A 20,959-nucleotide genomic window follows, 5' to 3' on the forward strand; every position below is an offset into this window, starting at 1 on the left:
AAGGTTGTTCCTGTTGAGGATTGATCTTGCTTGAAGTTGTTGAGGCTCTTTTAGTCTTCCAAGCTCTTACTCTCAACTATATAGATGGTGTATATTTTCTGAATAGTGAATTAAGAGAGAGCTTAGGGACCAAAGGCTACTTTATATGCTTGATTCTACCATCAAGAAATCATGAGCCATTACCACCCAAATAATGACCATTAAAAATTGAGATGCTCTAAAACCATAACTCCTAAAACATATGGACCATACTTAATGTGGGTTTTTACTAATAATTAAAATAAAAACCATTATGTTCTTACATTTAATACAATATTTTCCTTATAATAAGTGTGAAAACAAAGTCATTGCCATAAATAACGAAACAATAAGAATGAAAAACAGAGTTAAATTAAATGTTCCTTTGTGGTAAGGGGTGGAATAGTGAAACACATAGTTTGTGGTCTACCTGGTGCGCACATTAGTGGTAGTAGTGGAAACATGACCATGACTAAGACATTCATTTAGTACCAATCATACATACATAATATACATATACATATACATATATATCTTATTGTGTAAAAAAAATGAATGAAATGAAATGAAAATACTATATTTGACTCTCTGTAGCTCAACACAACCAAGCACAAAAATCCAATTACAACCACCACTCTCCATTTTCCAATAACAAAACACTCTTCCCCATTCCCTCTTTTTATATTATTATATTCATTAATATAATATAGTATACTATAAGACACTACCTTTCATTTCATTTCCATTTTATAAATATATTCTTATATTTTATCATATACTTACTATAATACAAATTGAACTATGAGTTTCTCTCTCAAAATGGAACAACACTCATTAGTTCTGCAATTTTGGTGTATCAGTCATCATCAACATATTACCAACAAGATTTAAGAGGGAACAAAAAAAAAAAAGATAGCTATAGCTTCTGCTTATTTCTCAAGGTAGCTTTCTAAAGGTTTGGTTCTATTTTTTTCTTTCAAACTTCCATTTTAGTTTTTTTATATTTCATTTTATGAATTTTATGAAAAAATGATTAATAATTCTAATTAGAGGAAATATATTAAGTTTTGTTGTAGTAGTAATAATTGGCAAAACCATATAGTTATGATGACATCAATAGATAGATAAATAGATAGATACTTTTGTTTTTTGTCTTTCATGTGTACAAGGTTTCTATTTGTTACAACTTTTGTTGTCAAAGAATGAAGAAAGAAAAAAAGGTTTCTATTAAGGATTTGGTTTTGTTTTCCTATTTGTGTACTAAATTTGGTCTATTGGTTTGTTTCTTAATTTGATGAAAAAAATTGTACTCTAGAGTCTAATTTATTGCGTAGGTGTTAATTAAGGAATGAGTTAGTTAATAGAAAAATGATGCCTATTTTGTCCTTTTATTTTCTGGTTTTTTGAGATTGAAATTATTATTACTTTTTTGATGCATTTTTCTTATCCCTTAACTGCAGTTTGCTATAGAGGTGTATTGAAGGGTGATTTAATTGGCGCGCGGATAAGTCTATCGAGTATGAATTCACCATCCGCGCAGTTTGTTTCCTCGAGAAGGATGAGTGTGTATGATCCTATTCACCAGATTAATATGTGGGGAGAAGGTTTCAAAAGTAACGGAAATTTAAGCGCATCCATACCGTTAATTGATGAGGTGGACTTGAAGTTTGATAGTAGTCAGGTAAATGTTTACAGAACTTGTGTTTTGTTTTGTTGGTAAATGCGCGAATGCTTATTCGGATTATTAACCAAATTGCGTTCATGTTGTGTATTGCTTAGTCAGAAGATGCTTCTCATGGTATACTCGGAACATCTAATAAGTATGATCAAGAAGCTAGTAGACCTATTGATAAGGTAAGACGACCATGAAAAATCGGTATTTAGTGCACATTAAGTCATTAACAGATACGATGCTTCCTAATTTCGGATATCGTACCTGTAATCGTACTCTTTTTATGTCTGTATATGGTGGAAAAAATTTCTGATATTAATTATGCAGATACAAAGACGGCTTGCACAAAATCGAGAGGCTGCTCGTAAGAGCCGTCTGAGGAAAAAGGTTTGAATGTTTGTTTACACATCGATGAATATGTCGGACGAGTAATTTTTAGTGTAGATATACTGATCAAGTCATTTCTGACATTGCATTACAGGCTTATGTGCAGCAGTTAGAATCAAGTCGTTTGAAGTTGGTGCAGTTGGAGCAAGAGCTTGAACGCGTAAGACAGCAGGTACGGGGAAGATGAGTTATTATTTTACGTGTAGTTACTCTTTCGGATCATGCTATGTTACCGGAATCTTTTCTTTTTCCTATCTCCATTAACATTGAGGTAACAAAATGCAGGGAATGTATATGAATGGTGGATTGGATTCGAATAATATGTGTTTTGCAGGACCTATGAATTCAGGTTGGTTTGTGTTAATGCTACTATTGCTATATATTTTTGTATTGCATTTAATTTTTCCAATTAGCATTTGCATTGCGTTCTAAGGACACCCTAATATGTAGGAATTGCAGCCTTTGAGATGGAGTATGGACATTGGGTTGATGAGCAAAACAGGCAAATCTCGGAAATGAGAAGTGCTTTAAACTCGCATATTAGTGACATAGAGCTCAGGATTCTGGTTGATGGTATGATGAATCACTATGCTGAAATCTATCGGATGAAGTCTGCGGCTGCAAAAGCCGATGTATTTTATGTTATGTCCGGCATGTGGAAAACAACAGCTGAACGGTTTTTCTTGTGGATCGGTGGTTTTCGTCCCTCTGAGCTTCTCAAGGTGATGATGGTTCATAATGTGATTTCAACTATGGCATGAAAAATTTGTAATGTGTGTGGGAAGTCTATAACTTTATTTAATTGCAGATTCTTGGTCCAATGATTGAACCCTTGACAGAGCAGCAACGATTGGATATTGATAACCTCGGACAATCATGTCAACAAGCAGAAGATGCTCTTTCACAAGGTATGGAAAAACTCCGGCAAACACTCGCTGATAGTGTAGCAGCTGGACAATTCATTGAAGGAACGTATATTCCGCAGATGGCCACTGCAATGGAGAAGTTAGAAGCTCTTGTGTGCTTTGTGAATCAGGTATTGTACCAAGCTTTCTTGATAGCTTTTACTTCTCAATTTAATAAAACTTTCCTACAAATTTAATTGTGACTCGTGTACAACAGGCTGACCATCTTCGGCAGGAAACCTTGCAGCAAATGTCGCGAATACTTACAATCCGTCAGTCAGCTCGATGCTTACTTGCTTTAGGAGAATATTTCCAACGCCTAAGGGCTTTAAGCTCACTATGGTCTAATCGACCCCGTGAACCTGCTTAGTCTTGTAACAAGACTACAATCATGTAAACTTTGTAATACGAAACGTGATATATGAATGAGTATGGCCATTTTCATTGACCGCAAGCGTCAAAACCATGTACAATGTGTGGTTTAGGCTGCTCAAATTTTTCCTGCAGTCTTGTGTTATGGAGAAGATGTGAATATGACTGCTCATTTTATGCAACATAGGAGTATGTAAATAAATTATAATTTTGGTTTAGAATATGCAATTCTGTGTGAAAGTTGGTCTTGTAAAATGCATATAATATTATAACTATAAGAGTTGTGTTTTTGAAATATAAATAGTCTCTCATTGCGGACATAGTTTACTTTCCATTTTACATTACATTGACATATGCTTGAGTTTTTTTTTTTTTTTGTCAAATAGCCTAGTGGCTAGACTCAGGTTCAAACCTAAGCCTGTATAAATCAACGTCCTTGCAGCTACCACCTGAATTGTACTTACGAAACGAGTTTCTATTCAATGTACCGAGGCCACATTTATTCCTATTCTTAAAATACAGCTAGTGGGACTATAGTATACTCCCTCCGGTCCTTATTATAAGAAAAATATTATTTTCTAGATTCATAGAATGTTTGATGTATCTAGTTTATAATATGGTATAGATACATAAAATATTCCATGAATCTAAAAAACAAATTTTTTCTTATAATAAGGACAAGAGGGAGTATATGAAAAATGAAACTTGTTGTAAATGGGATATAAGATTACAATGTCAATGAACTGTCTCAATCAAAAGCCTGCAGGAAAACCACCCTTTCTTGGATCACTCACTGCCACAAGCTTTCCACTACCTTTATTTCTTCCAGAATGTTCATAAGTGTCTGAAACTATAAACTGACATATTGTCCCACCAGCAAGTCCCTGAAGGACATGGCCCTTACTTCTAAGTGCTGCCCTTATATCAGCAGAAAGCTCAAAGTGGTCACCATTCACAGTTGTCCAATTCTCATAATATACCACATTAGGTATCAGCTGCACAGCTCAACAATATAGAGTTAATTTCTCATCAATGTCCAAGGAGAAACTATCAGTAGTAGATAACATTTTGAGTTTTCCCAGGTTATAATGTTGTCATATTACATCTGTGGTACAATTAATACTCCCTCTGGTCTCATATATATAAGCAAAAATTCTTTTTCCAGGTTCATTGAATAACCGATGTATCTGGTTCATAGTATGGACCAGATACATCAGTTATATCAGAGCTCTGAATCAAAGTTTACGAAAACAGACTCAAAACTAAATGCAAGCAGAATAAATGCAAGATCATATACCTGATGATAGAACCTTGGAGCAGTTACAGAAGAAAAGGGATCCAATCCTTTGACAAAGTGATTCAAAAGAACTTCTGAAGTTGCTGCAATAATCATAGCCCCTCCACTTGCACCTACTACTGCTTTCACTTCACCATTCTGCAATAACACAAAATACCTTCAACAAATGACAATAGAATTTCATAATCAATTATGAGAATAAGTTTTTTACAGTCAACTAATCACAAACGATCATTTGTATGACTTTTAAGTTCGTTATGAAAAAAGTCAAACTTTTTTAATGATCGAACGATTATGATTGACTTACAGCATAAGAACTGTTTAGTCTTTATACTATCAGTGTATAAGAATTAAATTCATCTATTATTTTATAATGTGGTTGAACCTTGAGGGCAATAGTTGGTGACATGGATGATAATGGTCTTTTCCCCGGCACGATGAAATTGGCAGGAGCAGGTGGTGGAACATCCTTTGAAACATTTTTTATAGGCATGGAAAAATCATTCATCTCATTGTTCAATACTATTCCTGTACTTGATGAAAGAATCTTTGCACCAAAATATCCATTTACTGTTGTAGTCATGGAAACAGCATTTCTCTCAAAATCTATTATGCTTAAATGACTTGTACCATGATCATTTATCTGATTCCACCTATATGAAATTTGCTGCAATTAAATTGCTATATATGATTATTGTCTATGAAGCACGGACACTCATCGGATTATGTGTGTCTCAGTGTCGGACATGCGTCGGTGTCCAACACCGACACATATGATTACATTGAATTATGTCATTATCTCAAATTATTATCGGTGTCGACGTGTCAGTGTCCGTGTCTGTATCCATACTTCATAGGTTATTGTAACTAATTTGTAGTTAATTAAGTGAATGCAGAAACTTACTTGCCACCATAATGACTTGAATTATAAGTCATATTATCATTGATGTCTTTTTTCAACACTTTAGCAAACTTAGTAGAAAGCATATCTGAAAGAACTGCAGTGATGTTTACAAAATCAGGATCTCCAAGATTCATTCTCACAGCAAATACATGTTTCAATGCCTCGATTTCTCTATGGATCCCAAGTGTACCAGAAAGCCCTAAAGGAAGCTCATATTGTGCTAGAATGTTCAACAGCTGTAACATAAGGATGAGATTGGTTAAGCCCTTATTTGTCATCCGATTCAACTTTGGTTGAATCGATTGAACCATGATACAAAAGTTCCACTGGCTCGATCTCCAGTTTGATTTTTAAAACATGATATAACTATGATATATACTATTAATAAAACACAGTTCGCTTATCCACATTGTACCACATGACAGCGTCTCCGTCTATTTTTGTATTTGGGAAAAAAGTAACTCATTACATAAAAAAGAACGCCACATATAGACTTACCAGCATCATTGGAGGGCCACCTGAAGGAGGAGGCATACCAAGGATCTTTAATCCAAGAAAATCTATAGATATAGGTTCCTTTTGTTTAACAGTGTATCTTTTGAGATCTTTCAAGGTCAATATCCCTCCAGCATTTTGAACATCTTTAACAAAATTAATGCCAATTTTTCCACCATAGAAAGCTTGTGGGCCAAACTTTGAAATTTCTCTGAGAGTCTCTGCTAGTTTCTTATTGTAACATATTTCACCTACCTTCAAGAGTTTTCCATGAGGTGCAAATACACTACTAAGACCATTGTCATTCAATATATCTGACTCTGTTGATTCCATCTGCATATGAAGGTATGGTGATATTTTAAACCCTCTAAAGGCAAGAATCTCAGCTGGTTTTACAAGTCTTTCCCATGGAAGCTTTCCATATTGTTTCCATGCTTTGTGAAGACCTGCAAGTTCTCCTGGAACTCCTACTGAGAGGCCACCTGTTGCCTTCAAAGTAGTGTTGCCACCATACATATCCTGAAAAAAGTGGATGCATTATATGACATAGAAGAGTGATTTCAACAATTTACACCATAGCATTGAATTTTGTTCTAAAATGAATGAAAAGATAAAATTAGGTCTGAAATGAAAACCAATCTAGAACAATAAATATAAATATGTTCAGAGACTTAGACAATATGACATTGCTATGCATAACCCTTGGAACTCTTTTCAGAAGATCCACAGCCTCTCGTGCTAGGAAGCCAAAAGTGTCAAATGCAAATGGTATAAAAACATATTGATTGTCATAGCACGCTTTCTCATGTTTGGCCACTTTGCTTGAAGCAACTTTGAGGGCTGGTATTATCACTGAAAGCTTAGAGTTTACATCGTACAACTTGTGTTTAAATACTATGGCCCAATTTAGAATATTATCCTTGAACCCTTGTTCTTTTAATTTCTCTACGGTCTACGCCGCATTGTTTTTTCAAAAATGTTTACCGCAATCTAGACTATAATATCAAGTGTTTTTATGTATCAGAGACAACAACGCAACTGCAATCGAGGTTGTACCAAATATCCTAACATGACAATCCGCGACCTCTATTTAAAACCATGCTACGCCATACAATACAATACAAATAAATGAAAACAATATGAAAATTAGGAATAATTTATAGTCTATGATTGAAATTAGGTACCTTGGAAGCAAGAAGAGGAGCAGTTTCTCTCATATCAAAGGCCTTTGCTACCCCATTAGCTAAACTTAGAACCATAAAGGCACCACCACCAAGACCACTTGAAGCTGGACTAACTACCCCCAAACAAAGAGCAGCAGCCACAGCTGCATCCACTGCATGTCCTCCTTCACGGATAACTTCCATTCCAATCTTAGAGCATCGACGATCATCTGTCGCAACAGCTCCATGATGAGCAATGATTACTTCATTTCTTGTTTTTGTGTGATTAAGGCTTGAAGCATAGACCAAATTGGAAACAAAGAGGAGGCATGCAATGGTATGCCTTAGTAACATAGCTGCAACCATATTGATATATCAAGGCATCATCATCGCAATATGTATAGAAATTATATGAATTATGAATTTCAGGTTCATTGTGAAAATAGTAATCATAGAATAGTACAATTTTAAAGAAAAATAGTATGATAACAATAATAATATGATCAAATTATGGCAATAAAGAATAGATGAACATGTATTAGATATAGAAAATGAAATTAGTAAGATTGCAGACCTGTGTTGATAGAGAAGGGCGAGACAGAGTGTAAGCTGTGATTGCAGGCCAAACCAAGGAGTTAGGACGCCAGAATGGAATATGTGGGAACACAAAGACATTTATACTAATACTTTCCCTGTCTTTAATTATAAAGTGTATTTTAAAACTATATACTGTCCAAATTTTTAAGCAAATACATCAAGTTTCTTTTACTCATTTTTGCTTATATTTTGGAACGGAGAGAGTATTTTATTATCGTTTTTAAAGTCTAAATTAACTGACAATACTGATATTATTAGGCCTAACATCTTCACTAAGTTTTAAATCTGGGACTCACAGTTGTGTATGAGTTTCATGAAATGTTCTTCACTTCTTCCAAAGACAAATTTTATACTCCATCCGGTTATTTTTATAAGGAATACTTTGAAAAAACTACACAGACCAATGAAACATATTTAACATAGTTATTTTCATTTAACACTCTTATAAATTTAAATTTATTTCATGTATACCCTTATTTAATTACTCTTTATTCAACTAATTTACTTATTTTTAAATTCTCTCTCATACTCCCTCCCGTCCTTAATATAAGAGGAAAATTACTTTTTAGATTCATTGAGAATCTAATATATTTAGTCTATATAATGGACTAGATGCATTAGATTCCCAATGAATCTAAAAAGTAGTTTTTCTCTTATATTAAGAATCAGAGGGAGTAATAAATAGGGACATAAGTGAAATTGAACATTTAAAACATTTGAAAATTGATCAAAATTTCTTATAAAAAAGCCAATTTTTTTCTCCAAAGTGTTCCTTATAAATGCACAAAAAATATATTAATAGCATCATGCACTAAATAAACACATTAAATGAATGATATAAATGCACATTTTTTGAAAATTGTTGATATTACTATTTGAATATTTATACATCAAAATTTTAGTAATTACTCCCTCCGGTCTTTTTTATAAGGAACACTTTGAAAAAAACACACGAATCAAGGAAGCTAATTTTCTCATTAATAATTCTAGAGTTTTATATTGTATTCCAAAAGTAACCTTGGACTAACATGAGGAATATATCCCTCTAATTAATGCTAGTGCATTGGAATGAAGTATTTGATTTTATTTAATAAGGGTATAAATGAAATTGTGCATTTAAGAAATAATAAATTTAAAGAGTCTTTCTTATAAAAAAGGACCAAATAAAATTTCTAAAGTGTTCCTTATAAAAAAGGATCGGAGGAGTATAATGTTTGAAACAGAGAGAATCTCTATTTTTTTTAATACATGTGAAAATGTTTAAGGATGCATATATGTTGAGATGGCCGTATTATTAATCTAGAAAAATAGTGAGTAATTCATCTCTTCAGTGAACTAAAAATTTGCATATCATAAGAAAAATATTAAAGGTCTATTAGGAGTATCATATTTGTATTTGTTTAAATTTTCAATGATTGATTTTATAGATGCCACTGAAAATAGGCTATCTCAAAATACAAGTGAAACAGTTATTTTCAAATATGGCATACATTAATACATTAATTAATAATAGTAGTTAATTTGTAATTAATAATTACTAGTAGTTAATTTGTACCAAAAAACACATGCCCTTTAGTGCATTTGACAACATGAGATGAGAGGACAAAAACTCTGCCCTTTTTCTGGTCCAAAACATCTCTGTCCATGAAGAGGTAAAAATTCCTAAGTAGTCCTCTCAGCGTTCAAAAGCGACCATATAGTTAGTTTGAATACATTTTTTATTTATACCAATTTTCAGTTGGTTTAGTGGTGATTAACGCTGAACTTGGTAGAGAGGACCGCGGTTCGATCCCCCGCAACTACGATCGGGAGGGGGCTAGAACCATTTGATGTCAGAATTGACCCCCGAACCAGATTCAACTGGTGGTGAAAACAAAAAAAAATACATTTTTGATCTCCACCGTTCATTGTTAATCAGACAGTTCATAACGATAAGTGCATTAACGCAGTTTCAGTATGTAATCCACTTCCAAAATCAATATCATACTCCCGTCCCGTATAACATAATAGGTAAACTATAAAATGGTGTAGACTCAAACACTTAATAACTAGCATACAATTTCGACGCTCTTGCTAAAATATGAACGACAAAATATGCTAATCTTCTTACAAAACTTATCTTAAAATTTGGATACCGTTTTAAAAGTGACTTACGAGCATTAATAATTGTCAATTTCGTTACCATTACTAGAAGTGTACATGAAACACTTGTTGGATCTTAGTGATGAAACACATGAGCTCATCTTTCTATTTTTCAACCCTCGAAATTCATCACGGCTTATACACATGTTATGATTCACTGAATAGAAGAGAGTGGATGGTCCCATTTCCATTCTTAGTCTACTCCTCTTTTGGACTTGTTGCATTATGTTTTAGAATTTTTGGGAGTGCCGGAGTGGGAGGGAAACTAAGAACATGTAAAAGAACATGGCAGCTGGACCACATACTACAGATAGCTTCTCTTCCCCACCCTCGTTACTTTTTTTCTCCCGAAAATCTAATTTTATCTTTGAAAAAAATTCGAAACGCGTTTTCCCAAGTTTTTTTAATTCAAATTCAAAAAATTCAGAAATTCCAAAGTTTTTTTGAAAGAAAAAAAATAGAAAAACGTGTTTGAAATTTTTATTGAAGTACAAAAAAGAAAATCCGAGGAAAAAAAAATGTAAGGTGGGAAGAGAAGCTATCCATACTACGACACAAGTATTTTGTTCGGACCCATGACAAATTTTAAAATTTAAGAACTTATCTATTATTGTGTTTGTTTTTTCACTAAAAAGTTACTATTAAAGTCATATTATAAACCGATCAAATCAAGAGCAATAATATAGATGAACAAAATAGAAGAAAAAAAAATAGTCTGAGTTATTCACCATAAAAGAGGCCAATTAATCTTCTATATATTTGGTGAGAAGATAATCATTTATATAGTTGATGATAAGTTTTATTTGACGGTGACTTTATAGAAAGAAGATAATCATCTATATAGTTGATCAGAAGTTTTATTTGAGATTGGCTTTGTAGAAAGATCTGTTTTATCTCATTTAATATATTCTTATTTTAATTGATGTGATATTATCTTCTTCAAATTTCTTGTATGTGTAGAATCATAAACCTCAACAAAATCATATTGTCAACCTTCTTGATGTAGTGCTACAACTTCCACACCTAATTGGAGGATATTGTTGTATTTCTAAGATACAAATTATATGTTTAGCTTTGTTCAAATATTTTTGATTTTATTGATATTGGACAAGAATGAAATACCATAACATATATAATTAGCAAACTACAATAGTGTTCTCAACTGAACTAAAATATGATACTTCAAGACTAATCCAAAAACTCATCATTTTCTTGAGATATGAAATCATCTTTGTTCACATCTAGTGACATTACAATTATTCTACACACTATTGAATTGTCTTCTTTAAGGAGATCGAAATTATGAAAAAATCAAGTTTCAAATGACCTTTTTTCAATTACAATTAAATTAAACAGTGAACCATAGTTTCAAACTCATTTTCACATATTGGCAAGAGTTTCCTGACTTCCAGGAACTCCTGTAACGTTCTGCACCTTTTGTTTCGAGCACAAGGCTTCACAAGTCAAGTAACAAATCCCATTACTGAAGTTATTCCCGCCCAAATGCTCCAATAGAGCTTCCCACCTTCCAAAACCTAGTGAAAACTTGTTTTATAGGTTGATTTGAAGGGGGATTGCTCTTATCTTGACTCGATGCTTGGTCACTAGCAGACTTGTCACTCTGCGGATCCGTAGACCTAGGGAATGTGAAATTTGAATTTACTGGTGTAGAAAAACCACACGGTTTCACGTAGTACTATATCATGACCGTTCAATCACGATTCAACAAATCAGATTTTTAGTAGTTGCTTTCTCTACAACATTAAATCCAAATCTCATGTGTCCGCTATAAACTAAATTATCGACTTATCTATTAGTTTATCAATTGTCCGCTATAAACTAAATTATCGACTTATCTATTTTTTACCGAACAAGCTTTAATTAAATAATACTACTAATTTTGTAAAAATAAAATAATACTACTAATTGTACCAAAAATAAATAAAATACTACTAGTAACTAATTATGGACTAATGATAAAACCAATTAAACTATGGTTTGATTTAAGTATTGAGTTCTGAAATCCCAAACATGATTCTCTTGTTCTTTCCGCCACCAACACAACACTCCTCAATTTCTACATTGCTTTCATCTAAATACAACTAACTCCATTCACATCATTTCTTCTTCACTCCCATCTCATTCTAACAACAACAAAAAAAAAAAAAATCAAATCCTGCATCTGCATTATAACAAAAACCAAACACCTTCCTCGTTTTCTCCTTTATAATTCTCATTACTATAAAAACAACAACAACGTTACCTACATTGCTTTGATCTGAATCATTCAGATTAACAATGAACGCTTACATTATCGGTTTCGTTGTTCCACTCGTCATATACCTTTTCAAAAATGCCAAATCTCGTAAACGCCGTGGTTTACCCGCCGACGTCGCCGGCGATCCCGGTTTCGCGGTCCGCAACCACCGTGTCACTTCTCCAATGATATCTGCCTGGGAAGGGGTAACGACTCTCGTAGAGCTTTTCGAGCGTGCATGCAGAGAGCATCATCATAGATTGTTACTAGGAACGCGTGAATTGATTTCGAGAGAGATTGAAACTTCTTCCGATGGAAGAAGCTTCGAGAAGCTTCATCTTGGAGAATATAAATGGATTACGTATGGAACGGTTTTTGAATCTGTTACTAGTTTTGCTTCTGGTTTGGCTAAACTTGGTCATGTTAGAGAAGAACGTGCTGCTATTTTTGCTGAAACTAGAGAAGAATGGTTTATTGCATTGCAGGTGTTTGTTTTTATGCTTCTAACAAAATTTTGAACGTAGATGGAAGAGAATGGTTTTTTTTAACCTTTTTTTGTTTGTTTTTTTCAGGCTTGTTTCAGGAGAAATGTGACTGTTGTGACAATATATGCTTCGTTGGGAGAGGAAGCTTTGTGTCACTCATTGAATGAGGTTTGCTCTCGGTTTTTGTAACTCATCGGAACCCCTTGGATTAGTCGGTCCTAGGGCCGGATACTGAGTTTTTTTTATTTTTAAATATATATATAACTCATCAGAACCCCTTGGATTAGTCGGTCCTAGGGCCGGATACTGAGTTAAAAAAAAAATGTAACTCATCAGAACCCGTTGGATTAGTCGGTCCTAGGGCCGGATTCTGAGTTTTCAAAAAAAAAAAATATGTAACTCATCCGAAACAGAGAGCTGTTGTGTGTAATTTTTTAACACAAAATGGAGAAGAAACTAGAATTTTAAAACATTGAATTGAATGTGAATAATGAAAATAGACACATCCTACTGGTATGTTGAAAAGAAGAAGGAAAAGATGAAATTAAGATTCCTTTCATTTCTTTTGAAAATAAATGCTATTGACACCTCTTAAGATAGTATAATATGATTCTATGAATGACCAGCAGAAATCTCTTGAGGGCAGTATTATCATTGAGTTTGCATGTTTTGTAGCAAAAAATAATAACTAGTGATATTGTTCATAGGTACACTACGGCTTTATTTCTTTTCCATTTGCTCTCTAACAAGTTCTTGAACTTAGTTATCATCTCATTTTCTTGTAACAAAGTTAATTTTATTTCGTATTGTTTTTAATTTACCTGTAAATTGCTAGCATTTTTAAGATCTACTTTCAGACTTGTGTTTATGGTTTGAAATACAATAATTGTTTCGTGTTCTTCTTTACCATCATTTAGTTCATTTGCTCCTATTATTTTTATTTTTTTTTAATTACCTTACTTGTGAAATCTGTGCCAGACAGAGGTTGCGACTGTGATTTGTGGGCGCAAAGAATTGAAATCACTTGTAAATATTGCCGGACAACTGGACTCTGTGAAACGTGTGATATGTATTGACAATGATGTCCCATCTGATGCCTCATCTGCTCAGCATAGATGGACAATCACTTCCTTTTCTGATGTCGAGAAGCTTGGTAGAGAAAATCCCATTGAGGCTGATTTACCCCTTTCTGCTGATGTTGCAGTTATAATGTACACAAGCGGAAGTACAGGCTTGCCTAAGGTTAGAAGCATCTTTGAGATATACAGTTATTCTAGCAGCAACTTTTCTTTCTATACTTCCACAGGATTGACTTTCCTAAATACTAGTAGTCTAGACTATAGCGCTACTATAACAGCTATTTGACAACATTTTGTATTAAAAAGTGTATCGTGGTGGAACAACAGTGGTTTGATCAAATTCCACTACACTACAGCGGTATAGCGCGGCTATAGCTGCTATTTAACAACTGCGGTCTAGAGTCTTGACGAGACTGTGATATATTTTTCTTCTTTTTGCAATCCTTTTTCCTTCATTTAACTGTTTCTTGAATATCTTTTCTTTCGTACAGGGTGTGATGATGACTCATGGCAATATCTTAGCAACAGTGTCTGCTGTAATGACAATTGTTCCTAACCTTGGGCCAAAGGATGTATATCTAGCATACTTACCAATGGCTCATATCCTTGAATTAATAGCTGAGGTATGTGTATCTAGTAACACAAATGAATTGAAGAAAATTTTCACCCTAAAGGGCACGTCGTTTGCATTTTATTTTCCTCTGTTTTCATATCTTACATGTTTTGATAAACTCCACTACTTGTTTCAGAATTTGATTGCATCTGTTGGAGGCTGTATAGGATACGGAACTCCTTTGACTCTAACTGATACATCAAACAAGGTAAAAAAGGGGACAAAGGGGGATGCCAGTGCATTGAGTCCAACTGTGATGGCAGCTGTACCAGCAATTCTTGATCGTGTACGCGATGGAGTTTTCAAGAAGGTATTTCATTTTGACACATTTGAAAAACCTGTACCTACATATTATGCAACAATGTGACAGCATGAGTGAGGTTGTTGAACACACCTTCTCTGGTTGTACAGGTAAATGCAAAGGGAGGATTATCAAAGCAGTTGTTTGATTTAGCCTATACACGAAGGTTGAAGGCGATCAATGGTAGCTGGTTTGGTGCTTGGGGCTTGGAAAAGTTTCTATGGAATTTTCTTGTTTTCAAAAAGATCCAAGCAATTCTCGGTGGTCGTATTCGTTTTATACTATGCGGCGGTGCACCCCTTTCTGGTGATACACAAAGATTCATCAATATTTGTCTTGGGTAAGTATTGCAAATCCTAATTTTTATATTCATTGTATCTTTTACTTGATATTCATTATAGATGGCCTTCTAAAAGCTAAAAGCATCTTTTAGTAAAAAAATAAAGAAGTGTCATCAGGCGAGAGTAGGAGTAAAACATGGTAGTGGTACATAAGATATTCCCTTGAAAAATCAGGTCTATTTTCAATAGTATATAAGGTCAGGGTTTCAATTTCTTGGTTGATGAAGATGGTGAAGAAGAGGATGATTCGTAACAATTTTAATATAGGATTTTAATTATTGGCTTAACTATACATTTGGTCCCTTGCGTTTATTTTAGGTTTCAATTTGGTCCCTTACGTTTAAAAAGTATCAATTTGGTCCCTTACGTTTATTTTAGGTTTCAAGTTAGTCCTTTCCGTCAATTTTGTCACATGTGGCAGTCAATTTGCATATGTGGACTGACACGTGGCACTTCGACACGCTGACATGTGTACTGTTCAAACGGTGTTAGTGACAAAACTAACGGAAAGGACTAACTTGAAACATAAAATAAACGTAAGGGACCAAATTGATACTTTTTAAACGTAAGGGACCAAATTGAAACCTAAAATAAACGTAAGGGACCAAATGTGTAGTTAAGCCTTAATTATTTAATAAAAATTAATTAAAATCTATTCTTTACAGCAACATGGGCTTTTTTTTAGGAGTTAAATGAAAAATTTTAAAAAGGACTACAACATGCATGTTTTGAGACCTAACAACCAATATGGTGAAAAAAACTTACGGGACCAATCCATAAACCGTCAAACTTAAAGGACTGAAGGCGTAATTTTGCCTTTGATCACAAAGAAATTTCACGAGTCATATTTACTATACCATATTTACACTCAATTCGTTGTCCGAGTCCTAGGAATTCAATATTGTACAATTTTGTAATAGCAGTCTAGTATAATTCAAGATAATGGAACTTGTGAGTTGCGACATTCAAGTGGAAACGTTTTCCCTGTTAAGACATGTGAATAATATGTTTTGATTGGCCTTAATAGTTGATATTAAACAATCAATCTCACTTTCTATGGTTTTGCTTATTTCTCTTGAAAAATTCAACACAAATACCTGTTGCCGGTAGATTGGCCTTCTGAAAAAAAGTAATACTAGATTCACTCAGGAATGGTCTCTGCGGAAGGAAATATTAATAATCTACTACTTACTAACTTTAGTCGTGTACTTATTTTTCTATTTTGCTTTCATATGTCCTGTATTCTTTTTTCTTTCACATTTATATCTAGTTGTTATTTTCAGTGCTCCAATAGGTCAAGGATATGGTCTCACGGAGACTTGTGCTGGTGGGTCATTCTCTGATTTTGACGATACATCTGTTGGCCGTGTTGGACCACCTATTCCTTGTTCATATATTAAGGTAGTAATTGATCTATTTCACCTTCACACATCTTACAAGGATTATTTTTCAAACACAAGTGCTACATATTTTATCTACTTTCTTTTACTTTTTGCCGTTTAATGGAATCACAGTACTCTAATAGATATGGAGCAGTTATTTCATGCAGTTTATATCATTGCACTTATAGGCACAACTAATATGCATTTCACACTAAATTTTTTCAATGAACTTACACCTGAACCTGATTAATTACAAAAATGCGGTGCTCTATTTTATTTAGGATTTTAAAGTAGCTGCTAGTATCAGTGATAGATGTTTAGTCGTGATACCTAAATTTATTTATTATAATTTCATTTTTTACATTCTAATGCAAATCCAAAATTTACTGTCATTTCTCACAACCGAGACATGCTGATTAACTAAGTATTGCTAATTTGCTATACAATGTCAACTTGAATCCTATTTCATTTGCCTGGGTGTCAATTGTGCATGATAGTGATTCAGCAGTGTTCTGTATTTTGCTGTAAATACCAATCTTCAACAAAAACAATAAAATCATGTCATGCTCAATTTCTTGGCTTTCTCAAAATTCATCCGGACTTTGTTAATGAGGAAGAATTTTCTTATGCAGTTCTTAAGTCCTAATATATTATTTTTTTTAAATGGTGATATTGAGTTCTGCCAATCTGATGCGACCCAAAATCACTGGCAAATAATAGAGAAAAACACATCAATAATGGAGATTAAAGAGTGTATTATTTTTTAAATGAAAGGACAATTCAGCAGTATGAATATCCTACTGTCCATAGAGCCAAGCTCCTCCAGAGGCATGAAGCCTACTATTGCCCTAAGAAACTCATTCTTTCCTAAAAAAAGGCCCTTCACACTCCCTCATGTCCCCATATAACAGAAACATCATACAATTCTTATGCTCCCTCACTCCCTGCCACGTCAACACTCTCCCTCTGCACCAACCTACACTCCTCCTCTTGATCCTTCGGAATTATGCTTGGTGCGAAACAATGATTGCTGTCTTGTTTCCTTATATAATAGTATAATGTAATAAGGACCTCAAGATCAAGTCATAATCTCTACTTTGATGTTTTATAATGGTGGTTTACTTTCCCTATTTGCATTTTGAGAAATATTTCTTATGGAAAGATTTATTACTCTTTTCTCAGCTAATCGACTGGCCTGAAGGTGGATATTCAACTACTGACTCACCGATGCCTCGTGGTGAAATAGTAATTGGTGGTCCAAATATCACTCTTGGGTATTTCAAAAATGAAGAAAAGACAAGAGAATCTTACAAGGTATAGTTACATGTTCCTTTTTTTCTTATTTTTCTTGTGGAGCAAAAGGCAATGTGCGTCAAGATATAACTTATGACATTCTTCCATTTACATTGTGTTGATAGTTTTGTTAGATATTAAAGTCATTAAATGAATTTTCACTGAATAGCTTAAGCTTTTAGGAGAGTTGGTCCTTGACATGATATCAAAGCCTCTATAAACAAGTAGTCGGAAGTTTTCTTCTCACCGCCACTATCTTTGAAGCGAAAATCAAATTTTATCACAATGTTAGATGACATAGTGCATTAACCCAACCCGGTTGTCAGATATAAAATCATTCACAATCCTTATTGTAACAAGTTTATTTCTTAGAACAATTTTGGTTTGGCTTTTGACAGTTAATTCTTGATATAGATTGGATTGTTTATTTTATTTAGGATTTTAATTTCATAATTATGGTATTTTTGGGGATTATTTATTGTTGTTATTTAGACATTTTATTCTATTTTGGATTATCTTATTCCAACTTGGAACACAAATATCTTATTAGGGTGTTTGACTTTTTTTTGTCCCATAAATAGACCTTTAGTGAGAACATTTGAGGTGTGTATGGTTACTTTTTATATTGTCTTTTCTTCATTCAGAGTGTCTATATTTGAACTGTAGGAGCAATTCACCCCTAGATGAGTATTCTAGACATAGCAGTGCATTGTTAAAAGAAGTACCATTAGATTGCTTTATATCAAGGGTGCATTTAGTGTTGAACGTTAGTTACTAGCAGATTACTTGTGCAGCAAGTCATTGGTGTATTGTAACTATGGTGTGGATTATGTAGATTAGCATAGCCTATAGAGTCAGTTAGCTTAGCTGGCATAGTTTGTTAGAAGCAGTTAGAGCTTCTGCTTCATGTATATATAGTAGCTTGTATCACAATCCAATTTACTTCTTCAATAACAAAAGATATTTTCTCTTCATTTCTCTTCAATATGTGTTCTTCTTTATCCTCTTTTATCATCATAACTGATAACTTCATGATTTAGTTTAACAACTTAAGTTCTTACGTACATGCTATTTCTATAACCAAAGAAGTAATGTAGTTAAGTTGTTTCAACATATAAGTTGTAACTTGTAAGTGTTTTTTGTAAGCTATCCTAGAAAACTTATTGATATAAGCTGAAAATAATTATAGAAATGTCATAAGCTATTTTCATAAACCCGCCTAAAAATTTGATGTTATCAAAGATTAATTTTGATTCACTTACATGTTCCATCCACTTTTTTGGCTCTCAATTTCACCACTACGCTCCATTCACCACATGGATTTTTATACCTGTCAAGGATTTCAATAATTTTATTTGCTGCTTTTTTTCAAATTGGAAATGAGAAGATATAGCAGCCTTCTTGCATAAAGTCTCTGGATGAGTATATTGTATGGGGGTTATAAATACTCTTTAGGTGCCTTATGTAATTTAGAATTTTGGATAATTAATAATATTTAATGTTCACTTCTTTAGAGTGTATCTAAAACTTGAGTTAAGAGAAGCATGCTACATTTATTAAGGGAGTACTGTGCCCAAAGGAGATTATTCATTTATTCTTGCTTTGTATATGAGTTTTTACCCTACCAAGGGGTCCGGATGATTCTACATGAAATTCTACTCAGGGATATTGAAATAGTTTGCTCATTTTTTATTTTTTTTAAAAATAAAATTATTCACTCTTGCATCTTTTGCTGTAAAGGTTGATGAACGGGGAATAAGGTGGTTCTACACTGGTGACGTAGGGAGATTTCATGCAGATGGTTGCCTTGAGATCATTGATAGGAAAAAGGACATAGTTAAACTGCAACATGGAGAATATGTGTCCTTAGGAAAGGTATGAACGTTGATTTGTGGTATTTCCAATTCTCAATACCTGTAGACTAATTTAATTAAATACAGGTTGAGGCAGCTATTCTTGGAAGCCCCTTCGTAGACAACATTATGTTATATGCTGATTCTTTTCAAAGTTACTGTGTGGCACTTGTGGCTGTTTCTCGTCCCGCATTGGAAGAATGGGCATCAAAGCAAGGGATTGCTTATTCTGATATTTCAGAACTGTGCGGAAAAGAAGAAGCAGTGAAGGAGGTGCATGCATCACTTGTAAAGGTATGCCTTTTATATTGAAGTCCGTTTAGAACTTTGTTGTAATGATTTTGGAGTAAAACTCTGTTATTAGAAGGTATATTTGTATTTCAATGTTGAAAGTTTATCCTCAAAAAAAAAAAAAATGTTGAAAGTTATATTTCATTCAGAAGCTTGGTTTCCATTCAATTTTATTAAATGCTCTCCCTATTTCGCGTCTTCCATTTTTCACATTCTCGCATTATCATTAACTTAATATAGTGGATCCAAATTCATAATATACCTGCATGTCGACGCTAGTATGATAACTTTGGTTCATTGTCTTGTAAATCTAAACTTAACAGAAGTATTTCCGTTGCAAGTGATGCATTATTACTCCTTTTCTAACTGTGATAATTTTATGAAATCATTTGCAGGAAGCAAAAAAGGCTCGTCTGGAAAAATTTGAGATTCCTGCAAAAATTAAATTACTTTCCGACCCGTGGACTCCCGAGACTGGTCTAGTCACTGCAGCTCTTAAGATCAAGAGAGATATCATTAGAAAGACTTTTCAAGAAGAACTCTCAAAGTTATATGGCAAATAGACATATGACCAAACTTGGAATGGTTACTCATCCCAGTGAAAAAAGCTACTTTTAGTTTTTCCTCTAGGAGGGTTCTGTATTTTTGCTTCATTTTTTCCATTTAAAATTTTATATATCATGCATAGTAGTGACACCAATTGATTAGGTTACCAAATTGTTGAATAATAACTAGAGTTTGCATATGTAACTTTATCAAACCTTTTTACTATGTTTATCAATTTTTCCATCATAAATTAAATAATGTTTACTGAAATTTGGTTGGTAATGAATTGACCATCTTAGAAACAACATATGCCACTCCAAAGGGTGGCACGCCCCTACCATGCTTACCACCATCCTACCAAGAAATTGACTACACTTGATGTGCCTCTTATTATACATATATATCATCCAACTTTGATTGCATGTATAATTTTTACCCCTTCTATTATTTAACTCAATTTCCTTGACTGTGGTTAAATCAATGAAGGGAACTGATTAGATGTGATGAATACACACACCCACCATATTAGTTGTCTGTATTCTGTTTGTCCTTTGGGGAATATGGAC

The 20,959-nt window shown here is 33.6% G+C and overlaps 3 protein-coding genes across 6 annotated transcripts; 2 read left to right on the forward strand and 1 right to left on the reverse strand.

The window, feature by feature from the left end:
• Positions 1–573: 573 nt before the first annotated feature.
• Positions 574–3,649, forward strand: LOC123903914 (transcription factor TGA1-like). 3 transcript variants are annotated; one of them, XM_045953599.1, is made up of 9 exons: positions 574–973; positions 1,479–1,699; positions 1,798–1,872; positions 2,018–2,077; positions 2,172–2,249; positions 2,363–2,426; positions 2,528–2,799; positions 2,886–3,113; positions 3,200–3,649. In XM_045953599.1, the coding sequence occupies exons 2-9, from the start codon at positions 1,538–1,540 to the stop codon at positions 3,350–3,352; spliced, it is 1,092 nt and encodes a 363-aa protein (XP_045809555.1). In that variant the 5' UTR covers positions 574–973; positions 1,479–1,537; the 3' UTR covers positions 3,353–3,649. The 3 variants fall into 3 exon arrangements, with proteins under 3 accessions (XP_045809555.1, XP_045809554.1, XP_045809557.1); XM_045953598.1 differs by having other exon boundaries at positions 574–959; XM_045953601.1 differs by having other exon boundaries at positions 574–959; positions 2,537–2,799.
• Positions 3,650–3,814: 165 nt separating this feature from the next.
• On the reverse strand, positions 3,815–7,907 carry LOC123903913 (glutathione hydrolase 1-like). Of its 2 annotated transcripts, XM_045953597.1 has the most exons (7): positions 7,788–7,907; positions 7,235–7,569; positions 6,054–6,569; positions 5,556–5,791; positions 5,037–5,304; positions 4,652–4,789; positions 3,815–4,349 (listed from the first exon to the last, which is right to left on the reverse strand). In XM_045953597.1, the coding sequence occupies exons 2-7, from the start codon at positions 7,565–7,567 to the stop codon at positions 4,107–4,109; spliced, it is 1,734 nt and encodes a 577-aa protein (XP_045809553.1). In that variant the 5' UTR covers positions 7,568–7,569; positions 7,788–7,907; the 3' UTR covers positions 3,815–4,106. The 2 variants fall into 2 exon arrangements, with proteins under 2 accessions (XP_045809553.1, XP_045809552.1); XM_045953596.1 differs by lacking the exon at positions 7,788–7,907 and having other exon boundaries at positions 7,235–7,579.
• Positions 7,908–11,957: 4,050 nt separating this feature from the next.
• Positions 11,958–20,663, forward strand: LOC123903915 (long chain acyl-CoA synthetase 9, chloroplastic-like). Its single transcript, XM_045953602.1, has 11 exons — positions 11,958–12,694; positions 12,782–12,862; positions 13,673–13,936; positions 14,265–14,396; positions 14,523–14,696; positions 14,798–15,027; positions 16,312–16,429; positions 17,593–17,724; positions 19,444–19,578; positions 19,644–19,850; positions 20,243–20,663. Exons 1-11 carry the CDS (start codon positions 12,251–12,253, stop codon positions 20,408–20,410), a joined length of 2,085 nt encoding a protein of 694 aa, XP_045809558.1. The 5' UTR covers positions 11,958–12,250; the 3' UTR covers positions 20,411–20,663.
• The last annotated feature ends 296 nt before the right edge of the window (positions 20,664–20,959 follow it).

This window comes from Trifolium pratense, linkage group LG2, assembly GCF_020283565.1.
Source record: "Trifolium pratense cultivar HEN17-A07 linkage group LG2, ARS_RC_1.1, whole genome shotgun sequence".
Taxonomy (NCBI): domain Eukaryota; kingdom Viridiplantae; phylum Streptophyta; class Magnoliopsida; order Fabales; family Fabaceae; genus Trifolium; species Trifolium pratense.

Bases quoted from the DNA above. Each gene is read 5' to 3' on its own strand.
- LOC123903915 (XM_045953602.1), top strand. From the start codon at position 12,251: ATGAACGCTTACATTATCGGTTTCGTTGTTCCACTCGTCATATACCTT. The intron at 16,430-17,592 runs GTAGTAATTGAT...CTCTTTTCTCAG, and splicing joins TTCCTTGTTCATATATTAAG to CTAATCGACTGGCCTGAAGG. The intron at 17,725-19,443 runs GTATAGTTACAT...TTTGCTGTAAAG, and splicing joins AGACAAGAGAATCTTACAAG to GTTGATGAACGGGGAATAAG.
- LOC123903913 (XM_045953596.1), bottom strand. From the start codon at position 7,579: ATGGTTGCAGCTATGTTACTAAGGCATACCATTGCATGCCTCCTCTTT. The intron at 5,792-6,053 runs GTAAGTCTATAT...CTTATGTTACAG, and splicing joins GTGGCCCTCCAATGATGCTG to CTGTTGAACATTCTAGCACA. The intron at 4,350-4,651 runs GTATATGATCTT...TGAGCTGTGCAG, and splicing joins CTCCAAGGTTCTATCATCAG to CTGATACCTAATGTGGTATA.
- LOC123903914 (XM_045953599.1), top strand. From the start codon at position 1,538: ATGAATTCACCATCCGCGCAGTTTGTTTCCTCGAGAAGGATGAGTGTG. The intron at 2,250-2,362 runs GTACGGGGAAGA...AACAAAATGCAG, and splicing joins TTGAACGCGTAAGACAGCAG to GGAATGTATATGAATGGTGG. The intron at 2,800-2,885 runs GTGATGATGGTT...ATTTAATTGCAG, and splicing joins GTCCCTCTGAGCTTCTCAAG to ATTCTTGGTCCAATGATTGA.